At 44.9% G+C, this 13,018-nt stretch overlaps 1 protein-coding gene across 1 annotated transcript; it reads left to right on the top strand.

Annotated features, from left to right (window-relative positions):
• Positions 1-6,481: 6,481 nt before the first annotated feature.
• On the top strand, positions 6,482-12,621 carry AWAT1 (acyl-CoA wax alcohol acyltransferase 1). Its single transcript, XM_032255762.1, has 7 exons — positions 6,482-6,671; positions 7,616-7,723; positions 7,955-8,025; positions 8,911-9,115; positions 10,090-10,261; positions 11,718-11,917; positions 12,119-12,621. Exons 1-7 carry the CDS (start codon positions 6,596-6,598, stop codon positions 12,271-12,273), a joined length of 987 nt encoding a protein of 328 aa, XP_032111653.1. The 5' UTR covers positions 6,482-6,595; the 3' UTR covers positions 12,274-12,621.
• Positions 12,622-13,018: the final 397 nt, after the last annotated feature.

Raw genomic sequence — 13,018 nt, forward strand, 5'->3', positions numbered from 1 at the left:
TACATATAGGTACAGAGAGATGAAATACATACAGTATTGTTAAATGAGAGATAGATGATACACAGCTGTTTAATATAACTTTCTTTCAACTTTCCTGTATGTTTGAATTTTTTTCCAAAAAACACTGGAGAAACTAAACTTGAAGGCCTTTGGAAAGAATATGCCCCCACTTGGTCAACACACACACACACACACACACACACCCCCTACAGCCAATAAACCATTGTTCTTCAGACTGATAGGTTCTCAGTCCCTCACTTGGTCAAAGGGCAAGTGATCTTGGTCTCTCTGGGTGTAGAACAATCAGACAGGGGTCTATGCCATTTTGGCAAGGGCTTTAGAAAGAACACGCCCTCTCTTGGTTACAACTCTCAGCCTGGTTCCCTCATGTCTATACCTCTGATCCCTAGAGACATATGAGTTTGCAACCTCTGGCTCAGCTTGTAGGTCTTGACTCCTTCTAGGTCTCCCTGCCTCCTCTATGTAAACAGGTCATGGCTTTGGGGCATAAAAGATATTTTTCTCATTCCCACAGGCTGAAGAAGCCATACGCTAAGTTTAGTTTAGTTTCGAGAACAGGTTAAGGACACTAAAAGCTGATGCAATTCCCCACTACCCTGCAGTGAAGGACATCCCTCTCCACCTGTAGCCCCAGCAGCTACAGTAACTTTGGCAAGTGTGCCACCTCTTAGAATATAAAGACGAAGCCCTGGAAATGTCAAGCCACACCAATTACTTCTCCCAGAAGATAAGATGAAAAATTTTATGATTTTTTTTTCCAGATGGAGTTTCTCTCTTGTTGCTCAGGCTGGAGTACAAGTTATCTCAGCTTAGTGCAACCTCCGCCTCCCGGGTTCTAACGATTCTCCTGCCTCAGTCTCCCAAGTAGGCTGGGATTACAGGTGTCTGCCACCACACCCGGCTAATTTTTTGTATTTTTAGTAGAGACAGGGTTTCACCATGTTGGCCAGGCTGGTCTTGAACTCCTGATCTCAAGTGATGCACCTGCTTTGGCCTCCCAAAGTGCTAGGATTACAGGCATGAGCCACTGTGCCTGGCCCAATTTTATGATTTTTTTATGTCTCTTGTAGTCTCTCTGACACCAAAAGTGAAAAGAGTGGGAAACTAAGATCTTCCAGAAACACCAAGGGGCCGATGGGGTAAACTACTTATCAAGGATATAATGTATGAGATGAATTGCTGTTACCCAGTGGGCACAGGCAACCATTCCTGGACTTCATGAATGAGAAAGAGTCCCTGGAGGGTGCATAGGCCCCAGAGAGTTTGCAGCCAATAAACCACTGCTCTTCAGACTGATGGGTTCTCAGTCCCTCACAGTTCAATCACGTTGGATAAACAGAAGCAGCTTCCCAGATAGCACTTGCCTAGCCACATTCCATGATTTGGCAGATTCTTTCTTTGCACACCATGGTTTTCACTCCTGCAGCTACAACACTGCATTAAATAAATCCTCGATCTTTGCTGCCCCTACCTTGGCTATTTACATACACACACACCCTACAGCATGAATTCATTCAATTGTCTCACACCAAAACACGTTTAAAAGGAAAAGGCAGATAGCCAGAGTCAGGCAGGGTAACTTGGGGATAAGCTGAGGTTAGCCAGCGACACTGCATGACAGCCTGGCCCAGCATGTCAAAACAGGTGTGAAAATAGCAAGACCCCTGTCTGATTGCTCCAATCACTCAGGCAGAGAGACCAAGATCATTTGCCCTTTTGATATCCACTAGCCTTTGACCTAGGACTAGGCCTGGGTGGTTTCCACTGGCTTCATCACTTTTTGGAATGGCTTTGCCTCTTGGTTTATTCTTTCCTTGACCTCCCCACTTCCTGACCTTCCAGATCTTAGAAGTCAGTTTGTGTCTTGATATCTAGATCCTCATATGACCAAATGTTGGCTTAGGAGAATGTTGACACCTCTTGATCCTCTGTGACCTATTTTAGCTATTTACTGCCCACATCCTATTGTAAAAGAACTCACTTGAGAGTTTAAATCTGCTTTGATGAATGCTTACAGGCCAGGGACTGAAGATAAGGGAAAGAAGAAGTCTATTACCAAAGTGGTAGCATCAAGAAGATACCTTCAGCACTCAGAGAAGAAAGTAAAGGCCAAGGCCAGATAACTAGCTTCTAAGCTGTGATCCAGGGGCAAGACAGTACTTTACATGTGTAGTGCTCAAGAGGGAAATTCCAACTAGAAAAACGTGGATCAATAAAGATAGGTAGACAGATAGATAGGTAGATACATAGATATGTAGATACATGGATACATAGATAGAAAAGGAGGACAGATAGGATAGATAGAAAAGAAAGACATTCATAAAACAATGAGAGTATGTCACCAGCCAAGGATTATGATTACTACAATTTGAGGTCACATTAAGAAAACAAAAACAAAAAGAAAGGATCAATGTCCTTACTAATAACCAGTTCTCCACATTCCCAGGTTTTCTTGTAGCTTTTTTTAAAATATGTAAATCAGGCAGGGTGGCCAGGACCACTCACATATCAAGAAAATCCCTGGATGCCCCAGACCCTCTGGCCTAGGAAACTGTAAAACACTCATCATTAGTTCAGGTGAGCTGATTGAATTTTTCTCAAAATGAAAACAACACAACAGAAAAGCGGAGAAACCAAGATGCTGATAAAACACAGATTTCTTACTTAGTTTATCCTGGGTACAGGCTGACCTCAATGATGTGACTTACAAGTCCCATTTTTCAGCCTGGAGTGGTGGCTCACGCCTGTAATCCAAGCACTTTGGTGGCCAAGGCGGGTGGATCACCTGAGGTCGGGAGTTCAAGACCAGCCTGACCAACATGGTGAAACCTCGTCTTTAAAAAAAGAATAATAATAATAATTTTTTTTTAAAAAAAGTCCCATTTTTCGAGACTTCAGCTCACATTTAAACATTTCCTCAACTTAACTGAGGTGAAGTCAAACAACAGTCCTGCCAGGTCTAGTAGGATATGGGGGGCCTTCATGAAACCTGCTGTCTTAGACAATTTTGTGTTACCATAACAGAATACCACACACTGGGTCATTTACAAAGAAAATAAATTTAATTCTTCTAGTTCTGGGGGCTGAGAAGTCCAAACTTAAGGGGGCTGCATCTGGTGAGGGTCTCCTTACTGCGCCATCCCACGGTAGAAGGTAGAAGAACAAGAGTGAGAGCAAGAAAGTGCCAAACTCACTTTTATAATGAATCCCCTCTTGTGATAATGAACCCACTCCCATGATAACTAGCCCCTTCCTGTGATGATTACATTAAATACCTCCTAAAGGTCCACCTCCCAACAGCGTTGTGTTTGGAATTAAGCTTCTAACACATGAATTTTGGGGGACACATTCAGACCATAGCGCCTGCTTCGTGAATTCTTTGGAGAAGAAAACAAGCCCTTTGTTCAGATATGGTCATCTCCTTGGAGAGAAAGGCCAATTCTGCTAACCTGGCTACCTGGTCCCTGGAACCTACCTAGGTTGATGGAAGCTTAAGAATGCATTTCACAGGCCGGGCACAGTGGCTCACTCCTGTAATTCCAGCACTTTGCGAGGCCTAGGTGGGCACATCAATTGAGGTCAGGAGTTCAAGACCAGCCTGGCCAACATGTGAAATACCTTCTCTACTAAAAATACAAAAATTAGCCACCGGGTGTGGTGGCACACACCTGTGATCTCAGCGACTCAGGAGGCTGAGTTAGGAGACTCACTTGAACCTGGGAGGCAGAGGTTGCAGTGAGCTGAGATCGCACCATTGCACTCCAGCCTGGGCAAAAAGAGTGAGACAATGTCTCAAAAACAAAAAAAGAAAAGAAAAGAAAAAGACTGCATTTCACTTTCTGTAGCACTAACTCCTAAAAAGTGCTGGGGGAGAGGACATAGCAATGCCACTGAGAAGGCTCCAAGTAAAGGAGGGTTTCTTACCTTTCACCTAGCATTAAAAGAGCTAAAGATCTGACAAGAATCTGGAAGAGACATGTCAAGTGCTTCCTTCATAATAGGAGATTGGTTAAATGAATTATAGCATACCCATATAATGAAATGCTATGTATGATGTTATAGAAGATTGACATGAAAAATGCTCACAATATACCTTTGGGTGAAAAAGCAGGTTACAAAACGGGACATAGAATATACTCCCATTTTGGTTAACATATATAATAACTAACATTTATTGAGCTTTTAATATGATCATATATATGAGCAAGGCACTGATCAAAGTGCTTCCCATGAATTATTTTAACTTCATGATAACCTTGTGATGTGGGTATTATAATTATCTTTTTATGTATGAGGGAACTGAGGCATGAAGAGATTAAATCATCTGTCATAGTTCACTTAAGTGGCAGAGCTGAGATACAGACCTAGATATGTTGAACGTAACAGCCCAAACTCTTAACAGTGATGCTATACATATGTTTATATTTGTATCGAAAAAAAGTCAAGAAAAATAGATACCAGGATGTTAACAGTTAACAGTGGCTGTTTCTGGATAGCGAGATTATGAATGACTTTTGTTCCCTTTATACTTTTCTGAGTGCTCTGAAAATTTTATGATTTACATGGATTATTTTCATAATCAGAAAAAAAACCAAAAACTAAATTTCCATTTTGGAAAAAAGCCAGCAAGCCATTGTTTCCAACCTGTAGGTGCAAACCTCTGAGGAGCAGAGTGGCAACTTCATTATTACAAAGATTCCAGAAATCTCTACCTGGCCCAAGCATTGTTTAGAATGAATAAATAATATGCTTGTAGCACACTTCTTTCAAATGCATATAAATACTCTCATTATGTATATACATAGTGGTTTTAGTTTGTTACATACTATCACGTGGAGATCCATGGCATTTTCATTAAAATACTAAGGCAATGGTTGGGATCAAACTCTCTTAGTTTGAGTGTCTTCTCAACAATTTACTTCCTTTTTTTCCAGGGGAGGCAGGAGGAAATAGAAGAGAAAAACTGAGAAGTCGCACATTATTAAAAGTTAACCCAGGAGGCTTGCTTCCTGGAGAAGACAATTTACAAGAATGAGAGAGTATGGACAGGGAGTTGGTGTAGGCCCAGTTTATTCTATTCTGGAAAGACAGAGTGCTAATCTCCCCCATATTGTCAAGGGCAAGTGTCCATCCTCAACCACAGGGATGTCAACACATCAGTAGGGCAGTGGTGCCTTAAGACCTGAGCGCTAACATTTGCTCTAGGGCCAGGCTGGTTTCCAGTCAACAGGAAGACCTGGAGTGGGAGGGCAAAGTAGGCAGAACTTTTTCTTTTGCCAAAGTGCCTCAAAGGTGAGCACCTGCCTTCCTTTCTCTCATTCTTTCTTCTCTCCATTTGTAATGTGTGCCTTGTCTTCTGTTTCTGTATACCGTCTCATTCCCCATTCAGGTCCCCAGGACATATGCCCCCATAGGACTCTAGTGATCTCATTACATGTAAGAAATCACCCAATCATAGATCCTCACTTACTGATTCTTCACTTAACACAGAGGCCCTAGGGCTTTCAGGCATTAGGAGCAGATATACTGACAAATAAGATATGGTCCCAATCTCTTTAGAAGCATGCAAACTTCAGGTGGAAAAAGCAAAAAACAAAATAAAAAACTACACACACAACCATGTTTGATTTAATGGGCATAAAGTTACAACAGGAGTCAAAGAGAGAAATGAGGGCTTTGCTTTCCCCCCTTACTTTGGCCTGTATTTGAGACTCACCTAGAAACCACCCTCTACACTCCACCCCCGGTCACGGAAAGCTTGGAAGATTGGCTTACTCCAAAGAAAAACAGTCCTAACTAAGTCAATGGCATGGGGGAAGAAAAGGAGGTAAGGAAGGGAGATTGTTCTGTATTAAAATAAAATTAAGATCTTGACAAAGGGATCAAATACGAATCACTATAGTCTTTGAATACAGCTATCAATTTGCAAGAAATACAGAGGAATATGCTGAAGCACCCTAAGTAAGTATGAGATAAGCAAAATCCAAATTGTGGGAAATTCTACAGGTCAAATGCTGTGGGTTCTTCAACAACTAAATCAGAAGGAAAGGAAAGAGATGGAGGGGGAACTGACTTAAACTCTTCAAAAGCACCAAAGTCATGGAAGTCAAGGAAAGAGGAAGAAACTAACCCAATCTGAGTAAGGCCAAATTCTAGATGCTCCCAACACCACAATTCCCTAGAACTCCCTTCCCACCAGTCATCTCCCTAAGGTCACACAAAATCCCTATAGTTTCTGAGTAGCCTGTGAGGGGTGTTTCCCCTTCTCTGGGTCCCTGTGTCACTCCGACTGCATGGCAGTCATTCTCATCTTTCTCCATCCTGATGTCCTAATAATCCTAGGAAAGAGAGCCAAAGTGCAAGTGGGCTGGACTAGACCTGATGGGGCAGTCCTTGTGCTTCAGAGCCTACCTTTGCAGTGGGTGGGGGGCGGGGAAGGACAGGAGGGAAGAGGGCAGGTGCAAACTCCTCAGAGTCATATGCATTCACTATTGAGTGAACTTCCAGAGGCTGGTGGCACCTTTGGTTGGAACACTGCTCTGAGATCTTTGCCTCCCTCAGGCTCCTGAGCATCATGCCTCATTCCAAGCAGCCTAGTCACTTCCAGAGTCTGATGCTTCTGCAGTGGCCTTTGAGCTACCTTGCTATCTGTGAGTATTGACCGAAGAGTGCATAGCAAGAAGCCAGAGTCAGAAGCCAGGGCCAGATCTAGGGTGACTTCTATGGCCATGTGAAGTCTCATCTCAAGCCTTTCCATCATCTAAGATTGTACTAGAGAGTAAAACCAAGGAGTCTCAAGTACCATGAGTGCCCTGGAGAAGAATGAGATAGCACCCCAGGAGACGGTGAGAATAGGTAGGGGTGGCAGTGGGGTGGTAGTGTATGGAACAGGTCATGATGGATATGAGTAGATCTAGTTAATTTCAGCCACTTCCTAATCCTTACTATCTAGAGAGGAAAAATGAGGCCCAGGGAATGCTCCTTATGATCATGGGGAATAGGACAGAGGAAACATTAGCATCCCAGACTTAAAGAAGTATAGCCTGTGTTTGAACCATAGAGTTGTCATTCTGGGGGTGGTAGCATGGGGGAAGACAGTGTCACTGGAAAGAATGGTGAATGGGCAAGAGGACAAGCATAGTGAATAGGAAACATTAGAAGGATGCAGATGCTGGGTAGGTGGTGTGTAGGAAGATATGGATACTATAGGCGTGAGGGAGAGCTGGCTAGTGGCTTAACGAGGGATAATGGATAGGGATGGAGACAGGAGACAAAATGAAAAAGATGGTGGCCAAATGGGGGCAGGAGGAATAAAAGCTGGTGGGAAACAGAGAGCAGGAGTACAGAGATACAGGCTATACAAGGAAGCAGGTGGACAGGGATGACAGGTAGGCAGAGAAATAGGGCTTGTGTATGATAGATGATAGAGGAAAAGTTTGAAGAACAAGTAGACATGGATGATGGATGAACAGGATCTGGCTTGTGTCGAGGGCCAGGACCAGAGGCTTAGGTAATGTGGAGGGCTGGTAATAGGACTGCACATGGTCAAGTTCTGCTGGCAGCACAAATTTGGTCTAACTCGGTCCCTTATCAGTTTGGATCTTGCAGCCATTGTTCATCTACCTGCTATTTACATCCTTGTGGCCGCTACCAGTGCTTTACTTTGCCTGGTTGTTCCTGGACTGGAAGACCCCAGAGCGAGGTAAGACTCATAGACCTAGAAAGAAGAATGTTCCATCATAATCTGCAGCCAGGGAGTTCCACTTGCCATACCACAGGCCCCTCATCCAAGTTCTCAGAGCCACAGGAGCTGAGCCAGACAGGACCATCCTAGGGTCTCCTCTAGCAGAGCCATGCAAGGAAAGCCCTGGGTCCGTGGAACATATAAGGTGGCACACGCTGACATCAGTCCCTACTGCTTCTTTTGTCTCAGGTGGCAGGCGTTCAGCCTGGGTAAGGAACTGGTGTGTCTGGACCTACATCAGGGATTATTTCCCCATTACAGTAAGTATCTCTTCCCCAGTGACCTCACAGTTCCCAAAATACTGGGTCGGCATTTATGCCACATGACTAGAGTTGTCCATAAGAAAGATAAGTATCTCAGAGAAGTCTCAGTCTACGCTAGATATACTTCAAGATTCAACATTTCTACTGAGTACTCTATCTCTGCTAGGAAACTTTGGGTGCCCTTGGCATCACCTGCCAGCTGACACAGGCAGAAGGCAAGCACAGTTCAGATCAGTTTAATAAGCATGGATTGAAAGTCTATTCTGAACCATGTTAGGAGTACAGAGAAGTGAAGAGGATCCAGTTCTCTGCCATCGAGAAGCTCACATCTCATGGGGAGGACAGACAAGTATATCATTTGTTTGGCCCAAGGTACAGAAGTAGTTCAGATGGGGGATAAGGAAAGGCTTCACAGATATGGTGACATCTAAGCAGGGTTTTCCAGGTTCAATACAAGTTCCTTAGGCAAGCACTGGAAGGGGACTGGGGGGAAACAATGTCAGGAAAAGGTTCCAGAAACCTCTTGAGGTACTGCTATGCTGATCCTCAAGGCACTCTTTGGAGTATACAACAAACACTTGTCCCAATTTTTAGAGCCAAGCTTCCTGATCTTTTTCATAAAAGTGCTCATAGAAAATGATAACCTGCACAAAGCACACTGACATAGATGGCTGAGGCCTGGCAGTCCTACCTGTCCCAGATCCTACCCCGTTGTCCAGTAGCCAAGGAGACCAGTATATCAGCCCTCCTGAAACCCATTCATGGTCTATTTGTTGGAAAGCTCTGCTTTAGAGAGCACCCTGATCCCTGAAGTGTCACCACCCTTGTTTCTGTCACGTAATCTCATTCCACCACCTCTGGCATTTCTCTCCATGGCTGCAGATCCTGAAGACAAAGGACCTGTCACCTGAGCACAACTACCTCATGGGGGTTCACCCCCATGGCCTTCTGACCTTTGGCGCCTTCTGCAACTTCTGCACTGAGGCCACAGGCTTCTCGAAGACCTTCCCAGGCATCACTCCTCACTTGGCCACGCTGTCCTGGTTCTTCAAGATCCCCCTTGTTAGGGAGTACCTCATGGCCAAAGGTGCTTCTGACCATACTTACTGGAGCTTCTGGTCCATTTTTCTGTTTGGAAATGTACCCTTTTAAATCCCATCCCCTCTTCCCCACCCCCGACCTCCATATCATTATAGCATATCTGTCAAAAGCATACGTTCTAGAGCTAAGCTGCTTGGGTTTGAATCTTAGCTCTGCCCCTTGTGTGGTCTTGAGCAAACTAGCCTCAATTTCCTCATCCATAAAGTGGTACAGATGAAAATAGACTGCAAATCAACCAGAAGTTGGGCCAAAAAAAAAAGTCTGACCTTAGTTGTGGGATGATGACTAAGTGAGATAATGCAAGTAAAGAATTCAACACTGGCCAGGCCTAGTGGCTCACTCCTGTAATCCCAGCACTTTGGGAGGCTGAGACGGTGAATCACCTGAGGTCAGAAGTTTGAGACCATCCTGGCCAACATGGTGAAACCCCATCTCTACTAAAAATACAAAAATTAGCCCGGCATAGTGGTGGGTGCCTGTACTCAGGAGGCTGAGGCAGGAGAATCGTTTGAACCCAGGAGGTGGAGGTTGCAGTGAGCCGAGATCATGCCATTGCAATCCAGCCTGGGTGACAGAGCGAAACTCTGTCTCAAAAAAAAAAAGAGAATTCAACACAATGCCTGCCTGCCACAGAGTATATGCTCAACAAACAATAGCTGTTGCTCTTACTGGGAAAAAGAAAGGGTAAAATTATACATGGGATTCAGAAAGTCCTTCTGGTTATCCCACCGAAAACCTTCCTACCAGTTTTGACTCAGTGCCTCCTACAAAATGCAGATATTGCCTCAGTGTGAGCTATTCTATTTGTCCACAGCCTTTTCTTCTCTACACTCTTTAGTCCCATCTCATTGATCCTCTCCTAGGAGCTATGGGAACAAGCCAGTGGAGAGCAGAGAAGAGAGTGTTCCCTCTTAACAATTTTCTCCTCTCCTGATCATTTTGCTCCTTGATTCTCTTTAGGTGTGTGCTCCGTGAGCCAACCAGCCATTGACTATCTGCTGAGCCATGGCACTGGCAACCTCGTAGGCATTGTAGTGGGAGGTGTGGGTGAGGCCCTGCAAAGTGTGCCTAACACCACCACCCTCATCCTCCAGAAGCGCAAGGGGTTCGTGCGCACAGCCCTCCAGCATGGGTAGGTGTTCTCCCCAGAGGGGAAGTGCATGGGGTTCTCTGAGCTGCATGACCTTGTATGTGATGCCAGCATGAATCAGATGCAAATTTTGCCCTCAAGGAACATACTACCAAGAAAGAATTTTCAAAAGGTACAGGTCATCCAGTCCTTCTCAGCTAGCTAGACTAGTTTCCAAGAGGCCAAACCATAAACCCAGGTTCAATATCAAGGGAGATTGGGTTAAGGCTGCCCTAGCATGTAGATGATGCCCACATTATCTCTATCAATACTGATACCTACACCTGTCTGCTAATGGTAAGTGCAAGAGGCAATACAGTATAAATCGTGCATATGCAGGAATTTTAGATCAGCTCCTGATCTAAAATCCTGGCTCTGTGACTGTGCACCCCGGGACAGGTTCCTTAACCATTCTGAGCCTTGGAGTTTTTCCATCTTAATGATGTGGCTAAAAATGGTACCTACTCCATAGGGTGACTGTGGGTTTCATCCCCACAAAACTCTTATTGTGTCCCCAGCACACTATAAGAGATCAATAAATGTTAGTCATTGTGACTTAGGGGTCCAAGCTTGGAGCTGTAGAGTGCCCCATTGGGTCAGCAGGCCAACTCTCTGAGCACAGGGACAATTGTCCTATTGCAGACTTAGAGGGGAAGATTTCTTCTAAGTACCTTGTCAGAAGGCCCTGTTCACCAGTTGGAAGAATCGTGATTCTTCCACGAATCACGATAGGGAAGAGAGCTCTGAGCTGGGAGTCCATGGTTCCAGTCCAGGTCCTGTCACTCACTGACAGCCTGAATGACTGTCCCTTTCTGCACCTGTGCTTCTGCATACCCCACTGTGTCCTCCACGGCCTTTGCTGTGAGGAACCAGTAACATGTCAAAGTGCTGAGAGATTGTTATTAGCAAGTCACAAAGATTTGTATAAGAGAGATTTACTCTTCTCTCCTTCAAGGAATTAGCCTGACTGTCTACCCAGGGCACTGTTAAGGGTGGATTCTCATGGTCTGTGGAAGGGAAACAACTTTTCTCTGCTCTATGCATTGCCCCCTTGAGCGAGAGACATATCACATAAAGTACGGGCATCTATGCAAAATTACTGTCATCTTCTCTGTGCGTTCTACTAACAGAAACAGTCACATATTCCCCTCCTTGACACTTCCTGGAAACTTTTCACGATATGGGTCTCTCTGGGGATCTCTGTTCAACTTCTCTTGCTTCCCTGACCCCCCATATCTTGCCATTGTAATCCTGGCCTAGAGACCGCTCTCTCACTGGCCTTGAAACTTTCATGAGAAGAGACATTAAACAGGGGAACCCTGTTTAGTGCAAGAAAAAATGCTTTATGTCATCAAGATTTCATCAAAATAGATGAGGGCCTGGCAAGCAAACAAATGTTCTTCCAGGGTGGGTCTCACCCTAGTCTGTGTTTAGAAAATAAATTGGAGTTTTCCTACAGGGCTCATCTGGTCCCCACCTTCACTTTTGGGGAAACTGAGGTGTATGATCAGGTGCTATTCCATAAGGACAGCAGGATGTACAAGTTCCAGAGCTGCTTCCGCCGTATCTTTGGTTTCTACTTTTGTGTCTTCTATGGAAAGAGCTTTTGGCCAGGCTCCACTGGGCTTCTGCCATACTCCCAGCCTATTGTCACTGTGGGTGAGTGCCACTCTCAGCCCCAATGCCACCTCAGGTTTCTCAACCTCAACCTCAGCCCAGCCCCATTGAAGAGCAGGGCAGCAGAGGGGAAGCTGGGAGCTGATCTGGGGTGTGAGAGTCAGGCCCAAGGTAAGAGAGGGAGGTTAAAGGAAGAGGAGGTTCTAACACTTTACCCTTCTCTTTTCCCATCTCTCTTGGCAGTTGGGGAGCCTCTGCCACTGCCCCAAATTGAAAAGCCAAGCAAGGAGATGGTGGACAAATACCATGCACTTTATATTGACGCTCTGCACAAACTGTTTGACCAGCATAAGACCCACTATGGCTGCCCAGAGACCCAAAAGCTAGTTTTCCTGTGAATAAAAGGACTGCATGCCCAGGAGCACAGGAGTGCCTGCCTTGGAGAAGAGACTCGCCTGCTACTAACTAAAGAGAGGCAGGAGACAAGGGAGTTATGTGTGGTAGGGGAAGGCATGTGGAGTTCCTTCTTTGTCTTCTTGCCACAGGGCCCTTGTGGGAGTTCTTCCTGAAGAGCTGCACTCACTATTCATTCCTCATGTCGGGGCCTGATGCCTGGTCATCACTGGAGTCCTCTGGGACACATTAGCAGTCACTTCGTATTCCCCCAGCCCCTGAGAAACTATCTACTTTCTGTCTCTGTGGATTTGCCAGTTCTGAACATTTTATATAAATGGAATAATACAATATGTGATCCTTTGTGGCCGGCTTGTTAGCATAATGTTCCCAAGGTTCATCCACGCTGTAGCACGTATCAGTGTTTCATTCCTTCTTATGGCTGGACAACACCCCAGTGTGCATAGGTATGCCACATTTGTTTATCCATTCACCACTTGATGGACATTTGGGTCATTTCCACTTTTTAGCTGTTATGAATAGCACTGCTCTAAACACTGAGGCATGTACAAGTTTTTGTGTTGTCATCTGGCCTCCCCAGATATAAAGGCTTATCTTATGCCCACAGCACTGACAAGCATCCCTTTAGGATAGATAAAAGGTACTCAGGATCATTTTTTTGTTGGCATAGGCATTTCCCATAAGTCACCTTGTCATAATGATCCTGGCTTCATAGTCCCAAGGTACTTG

The sequence above is a fragment of the Sapajus apella genome, unplaced genomic scaffold (assembly GCF_009761245.1).
Source record: "Sapajus apella isolate SASKATOON/1434 unplaced genomic scaffold, GSC_monkey_1.0 scaffold91, whole genome shotgun sequence".
Lineage (NCBI taxonomy): Eukaryota > Metazoa > Chordata > Mammalia > Primates > Cebidae > Sapajus > Sapajus apella.

What these genes read in the sequence shown, in the direction of transcription:
- AWAT1 (XM_032255762.1), top strand. Translation starts at nt 6,596, where the DNA reads ATGCCTCATTCCAAGCAGCCTAGTCACTTCCAGAGTCTGATGCTTCTG. An exon ending in GGGATTATTTCCCCATTACA is followed by an intron (nt 8,026 to 8,910) that starts GTAAGTATCTCT and finishes CCATGGCTGCAG; the next exon opens with ATCCTGAAGACAAAGGACCT. An exon ending in CCAGCCTATTGTCACTGTGG is followed by an intron (nt 11,918 to 12,118) that starts GTGAGTGCCACT and finishes CTCTCTTGGCAG; the next exon opens with TTGGGGAGCCTCTGCCACTG.